The sequence below is a fragment of the Oncorhynchus mykiss genome, chromosome 6 (genome assembly GCF_013265735.2).
Source record: "Oncorhynchus mykiss isolate Arlee chromosome 6, USDA_OmykA_1.1, whole genome shotgun sequence".
Classification (NCBI taxonomy): domain Eukaryota; kingdom Metazoa; phylum Chordata; class Actinopteri; order Salmoniformes; family Salmonidae; genus Oncorhynchus; species Oncorhynchus mykiss.
Window position 1 is genome coordinate 98,188,082 of NC_048570.1, and position 14,918 is coordinate 98,202,999.

Below are 14,918 nucleotides of genomic sequence, written 5' to 3' on the forward strand. Positions count from 1 at the left end.
ACAGAGAGAGATACAGACAGAGAGAACGTGTGAGACAGAGAGGGACAGAGAGAGCGAGAGAGCCAGAGACAGAGACAGAGGCAGAGAGAGGGAGACACACAGAGAGAGAGACAGAGAGAGCGAGAGACAGACAGAGAGAGCGAGACAGAGAGAGATACAGACAGAGAGAACGTGTGAGACAGAGAGGGACAGAGAGAGCGAGAGAGCGAGAGACAGAGAGAGACAGAGAGCGAGAGACAGACAGAGAGAGAACCAGAGACAGAGAGCGAGAGACAGAGAGACAGAGAGAGATACAGACAGAGAGAGATACAGACAGAGAGAACGTGTGAGACAGAGAGCGACAGAGAGAGCGAGAGAGCGAGAGACAGAGAGAGACAGAGAGCGAGAGACAGACAGAGAGAGAACCAGAGACAGAGAGCGAGAGACAGAGAGACAGAGAGAGATACAGACAGAGAGGGTGTGCTCTGAAGTGTTTGTGTTTGAAGGAAACAGGTGGAAGCCAACACAAAGAAGCAGGACAGAAATCTGTGAATTCCATTAAAGATTGAATCTGAGAGGTGCCATTGGCCGATTAGTTCCTGAACGGGTTCCGTTTCCCACAAGCCCCTCTGGTGGGGTATCAGTTTCAGCTCCCGAGTGGAGGGGTGTGTGTGTGTGTGTGTGTGTGTGTACACTGACACCACAGAGATTAATAGCTAATAAAGCAACATCATCGTTTTCTCTTTTGGTGAGTCTGGCCTGAGGTAGAACGGACAGTTAGTCTGGTCTGAGGTAGAACAGACAGTTAGTGAGTCTGGTCTGAGGTAGAACGGACAGTTAGTGAGTCTGGTCTGAGGTAGAACAGACAGTTAGTGAGTCTGGTCTGAGGTAGAACGGACAGTTAGTGAGTCTGGTCTGAGGTAGAACAGACAGTTAGTGAGTCTGGTCTGAGGTAGAACGGACAGTTAGTGAGTCTGGTCTGAGACAGAACAGACAGTTAGTGAGTCTGGTCTGAGGTAGAACGGACAGTGAGTCTGGTTTGAGGTAGAACGGACAGTTAGTGAGTCTGGTCTGAGGTAGAACGGACAGTGAGTCTGGTCTGAGGTAGAACAGACAGTTAGTGAGTCTGGTCTGAGGTAGAACGGACAGTTAGTGAGTCTGGTTTGAGGTAGAACAGACAGTTAGTGAGTCTGGTCTGAGGTAGAACAGACAGTTAGTGAGTCTGGTCTGAGACAGAACGGACAGTTAGTGAGTCTGGTCTGAGGTAGAACAGACAGTGAGTGAGTCTGGTCTGAGGTAGAACGGACAGTTAGTCTGGTCTGAGGTAGAACAGACAGTTAGTGAGTCTGGTCTGAGGTAGAACGGACAGTGAGTCTGGTCTGAGGTAGAACAGACAGTTAGTGAGTCTGGTCTGAGGTAGAACGGACAGTTAGTGAGTCTGGTTTGAGGTAGAACGGACAGTGAGTCTGGTCTGAGGTAGAACAGACAGTTAGTGAGTCTGGTTTGAGGTAGAACAGACAGTTAGTGAGTCTGGTCTGAGGTAGAACGGACAGTGAGTCTGGTCTGAGGTAGAACAGACAGTTAGTGAGTCTGGTCTGAGGTAGAACGGACAGTTAGTGAGTCTGGTCTGAGGTAGAACGGACAGTTAGTGAGTCTGGTCTGAGGTAGAACGGACAGTTAGTGAGTCTGGTCTGAGGTAGAACAGACAGTTAGTGAGTCTGGTTTGAGGTAGAACAGACAGTTAGTGAGTCTGGTCTGAGGTAGAACGGACAGTTAGTCTGGTCTGAGGTAGAACAGACAGTTAGTGAGTCTGGTTTGAGGGAGAACAGACAGTTAGTGAGTCTGGTCTGAGGTAGAACAGACAGTTAGTGAGTCTGGTCTGAGACAGAACGGACAGTTAGTGAGTCTGGTCTGAGGTAGAACGGACAGTTAGTGAGTCTGGTTTGAGGTAGAACAGACAGTGAGTCTGGTTTGAGGTAGAACGGACAGTGAGTCTGGTCTGAGGTAGAACAGACAGTTAGTGAGTCTGGTTTGAGGTAGAACAGACAGTTAGTGAGTCTGGTCTGAGGTAGAACGGACAGTTAGTCTGGTCTGAGGTAGAACAGACAGTTAGTGAGTCTGGTTTGAGGTAGAACAGACAGTTAGTGAGTCTGGTTTGAGGTAGAACAGACAGTGAGTCTGGTTTGAGGTAGAACAGACAGTTAGTGAGTTTGGTCTGAGGTAGAACAGACAGTTAGTGAGTCTGGTCTGAGACAGAACGGACAGTTAGTGAGTCTGGTCTGAGGTAGAACAGACAGTTAGTGAGTCTGGTTTGAGGGAGAACAGACAGTTAGTGAGTCTGGTCTGAGACAGAACGGACAGTTAGTGAGTCTGGTCTGAGACAGAACAGACAGTTAGTGAGTCTGGTCTGAGGTAGAACGGACAGTTAGTGAGTCTGGTCTGAGGTAGAACAGACAGTGAGTCTGGTCTGAGGTAGAATGGACAGTTAGTGAGTCTGGTCTGAGGTAGTCATTATGTACCTTGGTATCTAGAGACTGAGGTAGTCATTATGTACCTTGGTATCTAGAGACTGAGGTAGTCATTATGTACCTTGGTATCTAGAGACTGAGGTAGTCATTATGTACCTTGGTATCTAGAGACTGAGGTAGTCATTATGTACCTTGGTATCTAGAGACTGAGGTAGTCATTATGTACCTTGGTATCTAGAGACTGAGGTAGTCATTATGTACCTTGGTATCTAGAGACTGAGGTAGTCATTATGTACCTTGGTATCTAGAGACTGAGGTAGTCATTATGTACCTTGGTATCTAGAGACTGAGGTAGTCATTATGTACCTTGGTATCTAGAGACTGAGGTAGTCATTATGTACCTTGGTATCTAGAGACTGAGGTAGTCATTATGTACCTTGGTATCCAGAGACTGAGGTAGTCATTATGTACCTTGGTATCTAGAGACTGAGGTAGTCATTATGTACCTTGGTATCTAGAGACTGAGGTAGTCATTATGTACCTTGGTATCTAGAGACTGAGGTAGTCATTATGTACCTTGGTATCTAGAGACTGAGGTAGTCATTATGTACCTTGGTATCTAGAGACTGAGGTAGTCATTATGTACCTTGGTATCTAGAGACTGAGGTAGTCATTATGTACCTTGGTATCTAGAGACTGAGGTAGTCATTATGTACCTTGGTATCCAGAGACTGAGGTAGTCATTATGTACCTTGGTATCTAAAGACTGAGGACCACAAGTCAACTGAAAGGTAGGATGGAAGGAAAGAGACATTGTTTAGTACATATAAATGACCCCTCCCATTTCCCTGGGCCAGCATACCTTGATGAGGTAGGATGGAAGGAAAGAGACATTGCTCAGTACATATAAATGGCCCCTCCCATTTCCCTGGGCCAGCGTACCTTGATGAGGTTGGAAGGTAGGATGGAAGGAAAGAGACATTGCTCAGTACATATAAATGGCCCCTCCCATTTCCCTGGGCCAGCGTACCTTGATGAGGTTGGAAGGTAGGATGGTAGGAAAGAGACATTGCTCAGTACATATAAATGGCCCCTCCCATTTCCCTGGACCAGCGTACCTTGATGAGGTTGGATTTAGGAGGCGCTGCTTGGGTCCCCTGTACTCCTTTACTGATGTCTCTGGGCTCCTGGCGATGCCTCTGTCTGACGATGTACTCATAGGTATTCAGACGGTTCCACACTGTAAACGGAGAGAGAGGAGGGTTAGCGATACACACACACGCACACGCACACACACACACACACACACACACACACACACACACACACACACACACACACACACACCTGAATCTCATGAAATACCTCAAGGATCATCAACTAGATTCAGCTACAAGATGTTTTTATTTATTGTGTGGGCGGTCGGAGGGCCAGAACATGAGACCAATTCATTTGTAGATTACAAATTGACGTAAAAATCCCAAACAGATTTTATATTTAATAAAAACATAATCATCTCAAATGTTGATTACATCGATACAGAATCACATCTCTCTGTTTATGAGTGGAATTACTTGGGAACAGATTTACTAAATTAAAATGACTTTGAGGTGAATTATTTTATTCATTATTATTATTATTATTTATTCATCTTTTATGTCCAAAAACAGATTATTATTCATCATTATTAATCATAATTCCTAGCATTTTATGTCCAAAAACGAATTATTATTTTTTTGTCTCAGAAAAACTTTGCGGGCCAAATAAAATCATCCGCGTGCGGAATTTTCTGCCAGTTGACATCTCAGCCTTCCATCATCAACGGAAGGAAGCTGCCTTGCTCTCTCTACGGACACAGTAGCAGGCTACAACACAGTAGCAGGCTACAACACAGTGGCAGGCTACAACACAGTAGCAGGCTACAACACAGTAGCAGGCTACAACACAGTAGCAGGCTACAACACAGTAGAAGGCTACAACACAGTAGCAGGCTACAACACCGTAGCAGGCTACAACACAGTAGCAGGCTACAACACAGTAGAAGGCTACAACACAGTAGAAGGCTACAACACAGTGGACAGACATCCCTCCTACGCCCCCTTGTGGCAACTCTCTACATTACAGGCCTGGATTCTAAAAGCACCTGTGGGACCACTGATCTGGGATCAGGTTCCCGCTCTTATTTATTATAATGTAAAAGACTAAACTGATCAGAGATCAGCACTCCTACAATGAAAGGCTTTGCTCCCATACACTCTAGTGGAGGACTAGAGTAACTCCCTATGGGCCCTTCCTCCCTATGATGCCCCAGCAGACAGACAGACAAAGAGCCATCCAGTCAGATGTTTAAACTCACTGAGGTAGAAGTGTAAACAGAGTAGATGCTCCAGCAGACAGACATACAAAGGCCCATCCAGCCAGGTGTTTAAACTCACTGAGGTAGAAGTGGAAGCAGAGTAGATGCCCCAGCAGACAGACAGACAAAGAGCCATCCAGCCAGATGTTTAAACTCACTGAGGTAGAAGTGGAAGCAGAGTAGATGCCCCAGCAGACAGACATACAAAGGCCCATCCAGCCAGATGTTTAAACTCACTGAGGTAGAAGTGGAAGCAGAGTAGATGCCCCAGCAGACAGACATACAAAGGCCCATCCAGCCAGATGTTTAAACTCACTAAGGTAAAAGTGTAAACAGAGTAGATGCCCCAGCAGACAGACATACAAAGAGTCATCCAGCCAGATGTTTAAACTCACTGAGGTAGAAGTGTAAACAGAGTAGATGCCCCAGCAGACAGACATACAAAGAGTCATCCAGCCAGATGTTTAAACTCACTGAGGTAGAAGTGTAAACAGAGTAGATGCCCCAGCAGACATACAAAGGCCCATCCAGCCAAATGTTTAAACTCACTGAGGTAAAAGTGTAAACAGAGTAGATGCCCCAGCAGACAGACATACAAAGAGTCATCCAGCCAGATGTTTAAACTCACTGAGGTAGAAGTGTAAACAGAGTAGATGCCCCAGCAGACAGACATACAAAGAGTCATCCAGCCAGATGTTTAAACTCACTGAGGTAGAAGTGGAAGCAGAGTAGATGCCCCAGCAGCAGACCAGAGAGCAGGCCCAGGGCGATGGTGAGGCCAGCCAGGGCAGGGATGGCTGGGCCCGCTGTGGAGACCGGAGCCACGGGCAGGAAAACAAACCACACCACCGTCTCATTCCTCACTGTGAGGGGGGACAAGGCAGGGACATTCTTCACTGTGAGGGGGGACAAGGCAGGGACATTCTTCACTGTGAGGGGGGACAAGGCAGGGACATTCTTCACTGTGAGGGGGGACAAGGCAGGGACATTCCTCACTGGGAGGGGGGACAAGGCAGGGACATTCCTCACTGTGAGGGGGGACAAGGCAGGGACATTCCTCACTGTGAGGGGGGACAAGGCAGGGACATTCTTCACTGTGAGGGGGGACAAGGCAGGGACATTCCTCACTGGGAGGGGGGACAAGGCAGGGACATTCTTCACTGTGAGGGGGGACAAGGCAGGGACATTCTTCACTGTGAGGGGGGACAAGGCAGGGACATTCTTCACTGGGAGGGGGGACAAGGACAGGGACATTCTTCACTGTGAGGGGGGACAAGGCAGGGACATTCTTCACTGTGAGGGGGGACAAGGCAGGGACATTCTTCACTGTGAGGGGGGACAAGGCAGGGACATTCTTCACTGGGAGGGGGGACAAGGACAGGGACATTCTTCACTGTGAGGGGGGACAAGGCAGGGACATTCTTCACTGTGAGTGGGGACAAGGCAGGGACATTATTCACTGGGAGGGGGGACAAGGCAGGGACATTATTCACTGGGAGGGGGGACAAGGACAGGGACATTCTTCACTGGGAGTGGGGACAAGGCAGGGACATTATTCACTGGGAGGGGGGACAAGGCAGGGACATTATTCACTGTGAGGGGGGACAAGGACAGGGACATTCTTCACTGTGAGGGGGGACAAGGACATCAGCACAGACTTCAGGAGGGGACACATATAGTAAAATATTTATCTTTCTCTCTCTAATAATAACGTTGATAGATTGATTGATTTACCTTGGAAGTGTTTGTCAGTGCGCAGCTTTGAGGGATCCAAGAAGAACTCGATGAAGATGTAACTGGCGATGACCACCACCAGGCATATACCCAGCAGAGCAGAGATCACACTGTTCAGGAAGAGCCTGGGGTAGAGAGAGAGAGGATAGGCTACATGAACACAGAGATCACACTGTTCAGGAAGAGCCTGGGGTAGAGAGAGAGAGGATAGGTTAGGGTACATGGACACAGAGATCACACTGTTCAGGAAGAGCCTGGGGTAGAGAGAGAGAGGATAGGCTACATGAACACAGAGATCACACTGTTCAGGAAGAGCCTGGGGTAGAGAGAGAGAGGATAGGTTAGGGTACATGGACACAGAGATCACACTGTTCAGGAAGAGCCTGGGGTAGAGAGAGAGAGGATAGGCTACATGAACACAGAGATCACACTGTTCAGGAAGAGCCTGGGGTAGAGAGAGAGAGGATAGGGTACATGAACACAGAGATCACACTGTTCAGGAAGAGCCTGGGGTAGAGAGAGAGAGGATAGGTTAGGGTACATGGACACTAACCTTCAGACCTAAAGTCACCAAGGAGAGCATTCTAACCTTCAGACCGAAAGTCACCAAGGAGAGCATGCAGACGTGTGTGATTTATTTTAGAAAAGGTTTGAATTATAACGACACAACCTGTCCTCTTTGACGCCTTGCAACCGTTAGATCACGTCTCTAGTTTAGCGTTTTAACCGCTGGCACTGCAGTCACACAAAACAATACAAATGTGGTCATTATTCACTTTTTTTATTATTTTTTAAGCTAATTTGAGTTGGAAAAAAGGTAGCGAACACGCTGACCAAAGAGCGTCTTCGTCACCAGAAGCTAAAATAGAACTTGGTTCAAATCAGCTAAAACCGCCCAAAGCCCGAGCAAACTCACGGCCGACCTCGTTCCTTGTTCCAAAGTTCCAGTGTTGAATATTCATGACTCGCATCAGGACTAAAAGCCTTCAAATAAAGTCCTTGCTGATAGGGTTTCCCAGCGCACAGTAAAGAGGTCTGTTTCAGAATATAATATCTATTAGCAGACTGTTTCATCCAAAGAGACGTACTACTGTGCGTGTTTACCCTGAGTATGTTGACTGTGTCCCAAGCTGAGGCTGAGCAGCACATGGCTACATTATGAGTAAACAGTAGCTGGTCAACGGCTAACTCTGGTGTGATGCTGACCGAGGAGCTGGTCTAGGGGACTAACTCTGGTGTGATGCTGACCGAGGAGCTGGTCAACGGCTAACTCTGGTGTGATGCTGACTGAGGAGCTGGTCTAGGGGACTAACTCTGGTGTGATGCTGACTGAGGAGCTGGTCTAGGGGACTAACTCTGGTGTGATGCTGACCGAGGAGCTGGTCAACGGCTAACTCTGGTGTGATGCTGACTGAGGAGCTGGTCTAGGGGACTAACTCTGGTGTGATGCTGACCGAGGAGCTGGTCTAGGGGACTAACTCTGGTGTGATGCTGACCGAGGAGCTGGTCTAGGGGACTAACTCTGGTGTGATGCTGACCGAGGAGCTGGTCTAGGGGACTAACTCTGGTGTGATGCTGACCGAGGAGCTGGTCAACGGCCAACTCTGGTGTGATGCTGACCGAGGAGCTGGTCTAGGGGACTAACTCTGGTGTGATGCTGACCGAGGAGCTGGTCAACGGCTAACTCTGGTGTGATGCTGACCGAGGAGCTGGTCTAGGGGACTAACTCTGGTGTGATGCTGACCGAGGAGCTGGTCTAGGGGACTTAACTCTGGTGTGATGCTGACCGAGGAGCTGGTCTAGGGGACTAACTCTGGTGTGATGCTGACCGAGGAGCTGGTCAACGGCCAACTCTGGTGTGATGCTGACCGAGGAGCTGGTCAACGGCTAACTCTGGTGTGATGCTGACCGAGGAGCTGGTCTAGGGGACTAACTCTGGTGTGATGCTGACCGAGGAGCTGGTCTAGGGGACTTAACTCTGGTGTGATGCTGACCGAGGAGCTGGTCTAGGGGACTAACTCTGGTGTGATGCTGACCGAGGAGCTGGTCTAGGGGACTAACTCTGGTGTGATGCTGACCGAGGAGCTGGTCTAGGGGACTAACTCTGGTGTGATGCTGACCGAGGAGCTGGTCTAGGGGACTAACTCTGGTGTGATGCTGACTGAGGAGCTGGTCAACGGCTAACTCTGGTGTGATGCTGACTGAGGAGCTGGTCTAGGGGACTAACTCTGGTGTGATGCTGACTGAGGAGCTGGTCTAGGGGACTAACTCTGGTGTGATGCTGACCGAGGAGCTGGTCTAGGGGACTAACTCTGGTGTGATGCTGACCGAGGAGCTGGTCTAGGGGACTAACTCTGGTGTGATGCTGACCGAGGAGCTGGTATAGGGGACTAACTCTGGTGTGATGCTGACCGAGGAGCTGGTCAACGGCTAACTCTGGTGTGATGCTGACCGAGGAGCTGGTCTAGGGGACTAACTCTGGTGTGATGCTGACCGAGGAGCTGGTCTAGGGGACTAACTCTGGTGTGATGCTGACCGAGGAGCTTGTCTAGGGGACAAACTCTGGTGTGATGCTGACCGAAGGAGCTGGTCTAGGGGACTAACTCTGGTGTGATGCTGACCGAGGAGCTGGTCTAGGGGACTAACTCTGGTGTGATGCTGACCGAGGAGCTGGTCTAGGGGACTAACTCCGGTGTGATGCTGACCGAGGAGCTGGTCTAGGGGACTAACTCTGGTGTGATGCTGACCGAGGAGCTGGTCTAGGGGACTAACTCTGGTGTGATGCTGACCGAGGAGCTGGTCAATGGCTAACTCTGGTGTGATGCTGACGAGGAGCTGGTCTAGGGGACTAACTCTGGTGTGATGCTGACCGAGGAGCTGGTCTAGGGGACTAACTCTGGTGTGATGCTGACCGAGGAGCTGGTCTAGGGGACTAACTCTGGTGTGATGCTGACCGAGGAGCTGGTCTAGGGGACTAACTCTGGTGTGATGCTGACCGAGGAGCTGGTCTAGGGGACTAACTCTGGTGTGATGCTGACCGAGGAGCTGGTCTAGGGGACTAACTCTGGTGTGATGCTGACCGAGGAGCTGGTCTAGGGGACTAACTCTGGTGTGATGCTGACCGAGGAGCTGGTCTAGGGGACTAACTCTGGTGTGATGCTGACCGAGGAGCTGGTCTAGGGGACTAACTCTGGTGTGATGCTGACCGAGGAGCTGGTCTAGGGGACTAACTCTGGTGTGATGCTGACCGAGGAGCTGGTCTAGGGGACTAACTCTGGTGTGATGCTGACCGAGGAGCTGGTCTAGGGGACTAACTCTGGTGTGATGCTGACCGAGGAGCTGGTCTAGGGGACTAACTCTGGTGTGATGCTGACCGAGGAGCTGGTCTAGGGGACTAACTCTGGTGTGATGCTGACCGAGGAGCTGGTCTAGGGGACTAACTCTGGTGTGATGCTGACCGAGGAGCTGGTCTAGGGGACTAACTCTGGCGTGATGCTGACCGAGGAGCTGGTCTAGGGGACTAACTCTGGCGTGATGCTGACCGAGGAGCTGGTCTACGGGACTAACTCTGGCGTGATGCTGACCGAGGAGCTGGTCTAGGGGACTAACTCTGGCGTGATGCTGACCGAGGAGCTGGTCTAGGGGACTAACTCTGGCGTGATGCTGACCGAGGAGCTGGTCTAGGGGACTAACTCTGGCGTGATGCTGACCGAGGAGCTGGTCTAGGGGACTAACTCTGGCGTGATGCTGACCGAGGAGCTGGTCTAGGGGACTAACTCTGGTGTGATGCTGACCGAGGAGCTGGTCTAGGGGACTAACTCTGGCGTGATGCTGACCGAGGAGCTGGTCTACGGGACTAACTCTGGCGTGATGCTGACCGAGGAGCTGGTCTAGGGGACTAACTCTGGCGTGATGCTGACCGAGGAGCTGGTCTAGGGGACTAACTCTGGCGTGATGCTGACCGAGGAGCTGGTCTAGGGGACTAACTCTGGCGTGATGCTGACCGAGGAGCTGGTCTAGGGGACTAACTCTGGCGTGATGCTGACCGAGGAGCTGGTCTAGGGGACTAACTCTGGCGTGATGCTGACCGAGGAGCTGGCCTAGGGGACTAACTCTGGTGTGATGCTGACCGAGGAGCTGGTCTAGGGGACTAACTCTGGTGTGATGCTGACCAAGGAGCTGGTGTAGGGCACTAACTCTGGTGTGATGCTGACTGAGGAGCTGGTCTAGGGGACTAACTCTGGTGTGATGCTGACTGAGGAGCTGGTCTAGGGGACTAACTCTGGTGTGATGCTGACTGAGGAGCAGAAGAGAGCGGCAGAATGAGGGAAAGAGAGAGGCAGAATGAGAGAGAGAGAGGCAGAATGAGAGAAAGAGAGGCAGAATGAGAGAAAGAGAGGCAGAATAAGAGAAAGAGAGAGGCAGAATGAGGGAAAGAGAGGCAGAATGAGGGAATTAGAGGCAGAATGAGGGAAAGAGAGAGGCAGAATGAGGGAAAGAGAGGCAGAATGAGGGAAAGAGAGAGGCAGAATGAGGGAAAGAGAGAGGCAGAATGAGGGAAAGAGAGAGGCAGAATGAGGGAAAGAGGCAGAATGAGGGAAAGAGAGAGGCAGAATGAGGGAAAGAGAGGCAGAATGAGGGAAAGAGAGAGGCAGAATGAGGGAAAGAGAGAGGCAGAATGAGGGAAAGAGAGAGGCAGAATGAGGGAAAGAGAGAGGCAGAATGAGGGAAAGAAAGAGGCAGAATGAGGGAAAGAGGCAGAATGAGAGAAAGAGAGTAGATAAGATACAAATAAACAATGTAAGGAGAGAGAGAAAAGGAGAGAAAGATATTGAGATAAAGAAGATCAAGAGAGATACTGACCAGTAATTCCGGCTCCCGACACAGTTGTTGAGCCACCTGCAGTGATGGTCAAAACTAGCGACACACTTGTTACAGGCACTGCAGTGTTTGGATTTGGGGCCCCTGCAACACACCACACATGTCTCAGTAAAGGATAGAAACACACATTCACACACAATGTGACTGGCCCTGAACATTACAGACCCCCAGGGCAGGGGTCACCATATGAGCTGTTAGGATTACGGCTGTTTCTCCTCATGACAGATGAAACATTATGTTGACCTGCTGCCTGGCCAGTCTGCATGAATAGTTGGTTCTGGTGTCCAGATGACTCCTCCTCAGTCCCTACTGACCAGCCTGAGATATAGATGTGTTCTGGTGTCCAGATGACTCCTCCTCAGTCCCTACTGACCAGCCTGAGATATAGATGTGTTCTGGTGTCCAGATGACTCCTCCTCAGTCCCTACTGACCAGCCTGAGATATAGATGTGTTCTGGTGTCCAGATGACTCCTCCTCAGTCCCTACTGACCAGCCTGAGATATAATCAAATATAGATGTGTGCGAGACAGGAGAGGGGCTGCTGGGGGAGAGGCTCTGACTCTCTCTCATCCCCAGACATGTCCCCTCTTCTAGTCTGCTGCCCTCAATCCTCTCCACCCTCCAGTCCTGTCTTCTTCTCTGCCACCCACACAGCCCTGTCCTGTCCTGTCCAGTCCTCTCAGCCACCCACACAGTCCTGTCCAGTCCTCTCAGCCACCCACACAGTCCTGTCTTCCTCTCTGCCACCCACACAGCCCTGTCCAGTCCTGTCTTCCTCTCTGCCACCCACACAGCCCTGTCCAGTCCTGTCTTCCTCTCTGCCACCCACACAGCTCTGTCCAGTCCTGTCTTCCTCTCTGCCACCCACACAGCTCTGTCCAGTCCTGTCTTCCTCTCTGCCACCCAAACAGCCCTGTCCAGTCCTGTCTAGTCCGGTCTAGTCCTGTCTAGTCCGGTCCAGTCCTGTCTAGTCCTGTCCAGGCCTGTCTTCCTCTCTGCCACCCAAACAGTCCTGTCTAGTCCTGTCTAGTCCGGTCTAGTCCTGTCTAGTCCGGTCCAGTCTAGTCCTGTCCAGGCCTGTCTTCCTCTCTGCCACCCACACAGCCCTGTCCAGCCCTGTCCTGTCCTGTCTTCCTCTCTGCCACCCACACAGCCCTGTCCTGTCCAGTCGTCTCCCCTCATCTGCTAGTATATAACAGTGCCATCAGAAAGTATTCAGACCCCTTGATTTTTTTATTTTACAGTTTGTTACGTTAAAGCCTTATTCTAAAATTGATTGGAAAGGCACACACCTGTCTATATAAGGAACCCATGTCAGAGCTAAAACCAAGCTATGAGGTCGAAGGTATTGTCCGTAGAGCTCCGAGACAGGATTGTGTCGAGGCACAGATCTGGGGAAGGGTACCAAAACATTTCTGCAGCATTGAAGGTCCCCAAGAACACAGTGGCCTCCATCATTCTTAAATGGAAGACGTTTGGAAACACCAAGACTCTTCCTAGAGCTGGCCCTTCGGAAAGAAAGGCCTTGGTCAGGGTAGGTGACCTGATGGTCACTCGGACAGAGCTCCAGAATTCCTCTGTGGAGATGGGAGAACCTTCCAGAAGGACAACGACCCTGAGCACACAGCCAAGACAACGCGGGTGTGGCTTCGGTACACGTCTCTGAATATCCATGAGTGGCCCTGCCAGAGCCCGGACTTGAACATCTCTGAAGAGACCTTCAGCCAGAGCACGGACTTGAACCCGATCGAACATCTCTGGAGAGACCTTCAGCCAGAGCACGGACTTGAACCCGATCGAACATCTCTGAAGAGACCTGAAAATAGCTGTGCAGCGACGCTCCCCCATCCATCCTGACAGAGCTTCAGAGGATCTGCAGACAACAATGGGAGAAACAGGTGTGCCAAGTTTGTAGCGTCATACCCAAGAAGACTGGAGGCTGTAATCGCTGCCAAAGGTGCTTCAACAAAGTACTGAGTAAAGGGTCTGAATACTTATGTACATGTGATATTTCCGTATTTATTTTTTCTAAAAACCTGTTCTTGCTTTTTCATTCTAGATTGATGAGAGAAAAAACACAATTGAGTCCATGTTAGAATAAACCTGTAACGTCATAAAATGTGTAAAAAGTCTAGAAGTCTGAATACTGTCAGAATGCTCTGTAGGCCTAGTCCTGTTATTGCATTGGTTTCCACGGCAACCCCCTAGCCTCCTCCTTCCCCTTCACCAACCTTCCTCTGTTCCTCTGCTGCCCCCCCCCCCCCCTGACTATCTGTTAGTCCTCCTGTTCTGTCCTGCTGCCTCCCTTCTGCCCAGCAACAACCCTCCTCAGCCTGTCAGGGGGGGGGGGGGGGGTCTCCCAGCCCCAGCTCTACAGTACCCCAGCCCCCACACTTATGACCCCATTAAATGTACAGCCAGACTACTCTACTGACTGGTCTAAATACTGACCTCAGATCAGTCTTTAAGTGCCTCTCTACTCTGACATGTTACATAGCAGGTCACTATGTTATGTAGCTCCAGAGAGACAGAGAGAGACAGAGAGGGAGACAGAGAGAGAGAGAGAGACAGAGAAACAGAGAGACAGAAACAGAGAGACAGAGAGAGAAACAGAGAGACAGAGAGAGAAACAGAGAGACAGATACAGAGAGAAACAGAGAGACAGAGAGACAGAGAAACAGAGAGACAGAGAGACAGAGAGAGAAACAGAGAGACGGAGAGAGATGAGAAGATCTGACCAGACAAAACACATTATAGGAACCAGTCACTACAAACCATTAGATGAGAGATTGAGAATGAGTCCCAAATGGAATCCTTTTTCCTACATAGTGCACTACTTTTGACTTGAGCCCTGTGGACCCTGGTGAAAGTAGTGCACTATATGGGTGCCATTGATTTGGGACGCATCATAAGTACCTGCTTGAAGGAATGTCCTGATGGTGATATTTCTCTGTGAGGCTTTACAAAGAGAGTACTCACACGTCTACTTCACAGAGGTGATATTTCTCTGTGAGAGGCATTACAAAGACAGTACTCACACGTCTACTTCACAGAGGTGATATTTCTCTGTGAGGCTCTACAAAGAGAGTACTCACACGTCTACTTCACAGAGGTTATATTTCTCTGTGAGGCTCTACAAAGAGAGTACTCACACGTCTACTTCACAGAGGTGATATTTCTCTGTGAGGCTTTACAAAGAGAGTACTCACACGTCTACTTCACAGAGGTGATATTTCTCTGTGAGAGGCATTACAAAGACAGTACTCACACGTCTACTTCACAGAGGTGATATTTCTCTGCGAGGCTCTACAAAGAGAGTACTCACACGTCTACTTCACAGAGGTTATATTTCTCTGTGAGGCTCTACAAAGAGAGTACTCACACGTCTACTTCACAGAGGTTATATTTCTCTGTGAGGCTCTACAAAGAGAGTACTCACACGTCTACTTCACAGAGGTGATATTTCTCTGTGAGGCTATACAAAGACAGTACTCACACG

The 14,918-nt window shown here is 49.9% G+C and overlaps 1 protein-coding gene across 3 annotated transcripts in view; it reads right to left on the reverse strand.

The window, feature by feature from the left end:
• Positions 1 to 14,918, reverse strand: part of LOC118965005 (palmitoyltransferase ZDHHC1-like) — a 55,330-nt gene that overhangs the window by 33,315 nt on the left and 7,097 nt on the right. For 2 of the 3 annotated variants that reach the window (XM_036981691.1, XM_036981690.1), the window contains exons 4-7: positions 11,401 to 11,502; positions 6,538 to 6,662; positions 5,511 to 5,699; positions 3,566 to 3,687 (exon numbers count right to left, since the gene is read on the reverse strand). In XM_036981691.1, coding sequence (XP_036837586.1) covers positions 3,566 to 3,687; positions 5,511 to 5,699; positions 6,538 to 6,662; positions 11,401 to 11,502 — 538 coding nt within the window. The remainder of the gene's footprint in view (positions 1 to 3,565; positions 3,688 to 5,510; positions 5,700 to 6,537; positions 6,663 to 11,400; positions 11,503 to 14,918) is intronic. The other variant, XM_036981692.1, reaches the window with a different exon arrangement.